Below are 5,715 nucleotides of genomic sequence, written 5' to 3'. Positions count from 1 at the left end.
GGGTGACAGAGTGAGACTCCAACTCAAAAAAAAAAAAAAATTTTTTTTAAATTAGCCAGGATGGTGGTGTGTGCCTGTAGTCCCAGCTACTAGGGAAACTAAAATGGGAGGATCCTTTGAGCCCAGGAGCTTGAAGCTGCAGTAAGCTATGATCATACCACTGCACTCCAGCCTGGGTGACAGAGCAAGACTCTTTTCTCTTAAAAAAAAGTTCTGGCCAGGTTCGGTAGATCAGCCTATAATCCTAGCACTTTGGGAGCCCGAGGTGAGTGGATTGCCTGAGCTCGCAAGTTCAAGACCCGCCCGGACAACTTGGCAAGACTTCATCTCTACAATAAATCAAAAATTAGCCAGGCGTAGTAGCACACACCTGTAGTTCCAGCTACTTGGAAGGCTGAGGAGGAAGGATCGCTGGAGCCCAGCAGGTCGAGGCTGCAGTGGCCGGGAGCGGCCACTGTACTCCAGTCTGGGTGACAGAGTGAGTCTCCAACTCAAAAAAAAAAGTTCTACACTCTCAGCAGTAATGTATAAAGATTCCAATTTCTCCACACCCTCACCAACACTTGTTTTTTTTTTTTTGGCCACAGCCATTCTAGGGGGTGTGAAGTTGTATCTCAATGTAGTTATTTTTTTTTTTAACTGCGATGTTTTATTTTCATTTTTTGTAGAAATATGGTCTTGCTGTTGACCAGGCAGGTCTGGAACTCCTGGCCTCAAGAGATCCTCCCATCTTGGCCTCCCTAGGTGCAGGAATTGCAGGCATTAGCCACCAAGCCCAGCCTACTAGATGTGGTTTTGATTTGCATTTCCCTACTGACTGAAGATGCTGGGCATCTTTTCATGTACTTATTGGCCATTTATATGTCATTTCTTGAGAAACGTCTTCTGTTCAGATCTTCTGCCCATTTTAAATTGGGTTATTGATCTTTTTACTGTTGTGCTGTAAGAGTTCTTTAAGCAGAGCTTCACGTCCTCAGATTCCCTGTTCTATCTTCTGCTTGACTGCTCTATTCAACACCTACCTGGGTTCAGTAGAAACAAAACTTAAAATTAATGAAATCAGAAGTCACGGGCTGCACAAATATAGCAGATCTAAGAATAACACTGAAACATGTCTCAGACACTTACGTAAGGTTAAACTTGAAGTTGAACTGCCAGGTGTTGATTCCAGAAGGATATTCTCCCTTCTCGTTTGTGAATGTAAGGCCCAGCTGGATGATTTTTAAAAGGTCCACATTGCACCGCAGAAGCTGATACTGGTAATCTATGGAACTACGAAATTCACCAATTGGTCGTACCACAACACCTGGAAATTCTGTGTCCTGGGAAAGAAAAAGTCTCTCACCACAGGTTTCACAAAACAATAGGTGCTAAACTGATAATTCATACATAAAATTTTACTCAACTTATAAAAGTTACATGACAAACCCCAAAATTGGGCACAAAATTCTATCATAAAATACTGACCTTATGCCAGGCACGGTGGCTCACGCCTATAATCCCAGCACTTTGGGAGGAGGGGAGGCAAGAGGATTGCCTGAGCCCACAGGTTCAAGACCAGCCTGGGCAACCTTATCTCTACAATAAGTCAAAACAATCTGCCAGGTAGCATGTGCCCGTAGTTCTGGCTACTTAGAAAACTGAGGCAGAAGGATCACCTGAGCCCAACAAGTCGAGGCTGTGGTGGCTGTGAGCAGTATGCTACTGCACTCCAGCCTGGGTGACAGAGTGAGACTCCAACAACAACAACAACAAAAATACTGACCTTTCTGATATCTACTGAAGAAGCATTAGAAACATGAAGCTTTGCAAACCAATTTAATGACCCTAAATAAGCAGGATGTAAATAGAAGTAATCAGGTAGACAGGTAGTCAATTAAGCCTATTCTAGGCTGAGGACATCATATGAATAAAAATACATATACAGGGAAGTGATACAGTCATTCTGAAAACATTATAAAGAGCCAGGTTTAATCTGAGGAAAAGACTGAAATGGGATCATAGAGATCTGAATACCAGGTTAAAGACCAAATTCTAAAACTCTGAAGCAGGAATCACAAAGGCAAAGTAGTTAATGGAAAGGAGTAAGATGAGCTAGGTGTGAAAGTGCAAACACGGACCAGACCTGGCCAGAAACAGCACATGCCTCTCTCCAGGAGACCCTGAATATTAACCCAGCACTCAGTACCTCTCCTGCCACCCAGCTTCAGGCAGAAACATGAACCTGCATTGCCAGATCTTCCCATTTTCCAGAGATGCCAGAAACTTGGAATGTAAGTGAAGTCTCTTCATTTTTAAATGCTGGCAACAAATTTTTTAGATTTTTTTTTTTTTTTTTTTTTTTTTTTTTGAGTTGGAGTCTCACTCTGTCGCCCAGACTGGAGTGCAGTGGCTGCTCCCGGCCACCGCAGCCTCGACCTGCTGTGCTCCAGCGATCCTTCCGCCTCAGTCTTCCAAGTAGCCGAAATTACAGGCATGCGCTACCACGCCCGGCTGATTTTTTGATTTATTGTGAAGATGAGGTCTTGCTGCCCAGGTGGGTCTCGAACCCGCGGGCTCAGGCAATCCACTCACCTCAGCCTCCCAAAGGCACGGGATTACAGGCTGAGCCACCAAGCCCGGCTTAGATTTTTTTAAAAACATTGTACAGTCAAATTCACTGTATCTGTGGAACAGATATGTCCTATGTGCTGACAGTTTCTGCTTTAAAAAATCTGAACAGAGTAAAATTACTAAAAGCCTAAGATACTAGAGGTTACATCCTATTCAGATGCATTGGCTACCTTGATGTTTCATAAAAACACAACCTTTCCATCAAGTTAAATTTACCATGGCTTTGGTGGAAAACAATAATTTTTTTTTCAAAGTCTCACATTAAATATTCCCTAAGCCCATACAAGGTGAGTTAAGCAGGGTGTGGTAGTATGCACTTATGGTCCGAGACACCCAGGAGGCTGTGGCAGAAGGACTACTTGAGGCCACAAGGTGGAGGTTGTGAGCTATAATTGTACCACTGCACTCCAGACTGGGAAACAGAGCTTAGACCCCCATCTCTAAAATTTATTTTTTATTTTTTTGAGTCGGAGTCTCACTCTGTCGCCCAGACTAGAGTGCAGTGGCCGCTCCCGGCCACTGCAGCCTCAACCTGCTGGGCTCCAGTGATCCTTCTGCCTCAGCCTTCCAAGTAGCCAGAATTACAGGCAAGCACTACCACGCACGGCTGATTTTTTGATTTATTGTAGAGATGAGGTTTTGCCAAGTTGCCCGGGCGGGTCTCGAACCTGCAGGCTCAGGCAATTCACTCACTTCGGCCTCCCAAAGTGTGGGATTACAGGCTGAGCCACCGAGCCCGGCCTAAAATTTAATTTTAAAAAATGTTTTTAAAAGTGAGTCACACAGAGCAAACCTTCTTACCATGGCAATGTAACTGTAACTGAGCACAATCTCCCGGATCTTCCGCATTTCTTCTTCTAAATTGCTGGCCCACACCTCGCAGATAACCTGGCTGTTCTCCACAAGTGCTGCAGGCATCCTGAAGAAACCTGAGATATCACCTGCAGCTCACCAGTTTTAGAGAACAAGCCAGACGACTTTGATCTGATCTAGAGTCAAAAATGTATGTTAAAATCACCAGTAAGTTTATACCCGCAACAAAACAAAGATACCAAAAAATTATACCATCACTTCTTTAGTTTAAGCTAAAACACTAAGATCATTATATTTATTCTTCATTTTATCATGGGGAAATGTGCCTTAACCAGGACTGTCACATCATTCTGCACATAGAAAAATCCTGGAAAATCAGTCCTGAAGGCATCACTTTAGCCATTCTCAATACACTTGGGACCTCTGAAAGCCTGAAAGAATGTGGACCTGACTCTCACTATCAAGTCTTTATACTCTTACATATAGTGAACACGGGCATAGGATGCTCTCCTTCATCCCCCCAAAAAGGACATGCTTCCCCACAACTCAAAGTCAAATACAACTAGAGGCAATTAACTAACTATAGCGCTCTGCAGATCTGTGAAAACAGATCGTGAAATAAGAGATTTAAATGGCAAATACCAATCCCACTTGCTAATCTGAACTCTTAAAAATCACACATAAATTGTAAAGAAATGCCGGGCTTGGTGGCTTAGCCTGTAATCCCGCGTTTTGGGAGGCTGAGGTGAGTGAATTGCCTAAGCCCGCGGGTTCGAGACCCACCTGAGCAACTTGGCAAGACCTCATCTCTACAAAAAAAAAAAAAAATTAGCCGGGCAGGTAGCGCACGCCTGTAGTTCCAGCTACTTGGAAGGCTGAGGCGGAAGGATCGCCAGAGCCCAGCAGGTTGAGGATGCGGTGGCCAAGTGCGAGCCACTGCACTCCAGTCTGGGTGACAGAGTGAGACTCCAACTCAAAAAAAAAAAAAGTTGTAAAGAAACTAAGCAGCAATTCAACCACAGCAATAAAGATGGCAGACAAAATAATTTGGCCAGAAACAGAATGACTCATGGTGTATTTTCCAGGAGGGGAAAGTATTCTCCAACAAACAGTCAACATGGTTCAGCCTCAGAGTAATACCATTATTATTGCAAACTCAACCTGAAGGCTTAGTTCTAAAAAGACCAAAGAGGAGCTAATCATAAAGGCATTTATTTACCTCTAAGGCAACCCCACCACATGGGTCCTCAGGGCAATAGTGGGCTTCAGTGTATATATTTAGGGGAAAATTCCTAGAAACAGTAAAACAAATGTGAGTGGTTTCCCAAGGACCGTGCAAGGAAAATTCTTGCTTTCTACTTTTTTTTTTTTGAGTCAGAGTCTCACTCTGTCGCCCAGGCTGTTCATGGCCACCACAGCCTCAACCTGCTAAGCTCAGGCGACCCTCCCCACTCAGCCTTCCAAGTAGCCGGAACTACTGGTGCGCATGGCCATGCCCAGCTAATTTTATTTATTGTAGAGACGAAGTCTCACCAAGTTGCCTGGGCTGGTCTTGAACCCCTGGGTTAAGGCTATCCTCTCATCTTGGCCTCCTAAAGTGCTAGGATTACAGGCATGAGCCACAGTGCCCAGCCTGCTTTCTACTTTCAAGAGTGGCAGATGCAACAATGAGAATCTGCATCAAAACAAAATGAGCACCAAGGGTCATCATTTCTCTGAAAAACTCATCTGTTGGTTTGTCAGCAAACCCTGAAGATTCCATTTAGTAAAGTATCCTGCACTTCTACAGATTACACTCTGTAATTATGGCTATTAGACTTAAGTAGACTACGTGGTATCTCCTCCAACAAACACAGGTGGAAACTTATTAAGGGTATTTTAGGCCAGGCATGGTGGCTCACTCCTATAATCCCAGCAATTTGGGAGACTGAGGTGGGAGGATCACTTGAAGTCAGAAGTTTGAGACCAGCCTAGACAACATAGCAAGGCCTTGTCTCTACAAAAAAATTTAAAAATAGCTGGACCTGGTGGTGCGCACCTGTAATCCCTGCTACTTAGGAGGAGGAGGCAGGAGGATGGTATGCACCTGGGAGTTGGAGGGTGCAGTGAGCCGGGATCATGCCACTGCACTCCAGCATGGGCAAGAGTGAGACCCTGACTCAAAAAGAACAAAAAAAGTAGCCGGACTCGGTGGCTCAGCCTGTAATCCCACACTTTGGGAGGCTGAGGTGAGTGGATTGCCTGAGCCCGTGGGTTCGAGACCCGCCTGGGCAACTTGGCGAGACCTCA

At 44.6% G+C, this 5,715-nt stretch overlaps 1 protein-coding gene across 2 annotated transcripts in view; it reads right to left on the bottom strand.

Annotated features, from left to right (window-relative positions):
* The window catches only part of CNOT8 (CCR4-NOT transcription complex subunit 8), a 20,325-nt gene that overhangs the window by 11,309 nt on the left and 3,301 nt on the right, over positions 1-5,715 (bottom strand). The window contains exons 2-4 of one of the 2 annotated variants that reach the window (XM_008072730.2): positions 3,759-3,763; positions 3,415-3,602; positions 1,129-1,322 (exon numbers count right to left, since the gene is read on the bottom strand). In XM_008072730.2, the coding sequence (XP_008070921.1) occupies positions 1,129-1,322; positions 3,415-3,531 (311 nt within the window). In that variant the 5' untranslated portion in view covers positions 3,532-3,602; positions 3,759-3,763. Of the gene's footprint in view, positions 1-1,128; positions 1,323-3,414; positions 3,603-3,758; positions 3,764-5,715 lie in introns of those variants that run through there. The other variant, XM_021706007.1, reaches the window with a different exon arrangement.

The sequence above is a fragment of the Carlito syrichta genome, unplaced genomic scaffold, assembly GCF_000164805.1.
Source record: "Carlito syrichta isolate Samal-C Ts95f unplaced genomic scaffold, Tarsius_syrichta-2.0.1 Scaffold115602, whole genome shotgun sequence".
Classification (NCBI taxonomy): domain Eukaryota; kingdom Metazoa; phylum Chordata; class Mammalia; order Primates; family Tarsiidae; genus Carlito; species Carlito syrichta.
This window is presented reverse-complemented; position numbering and strand designations above follow the sequence as displayed.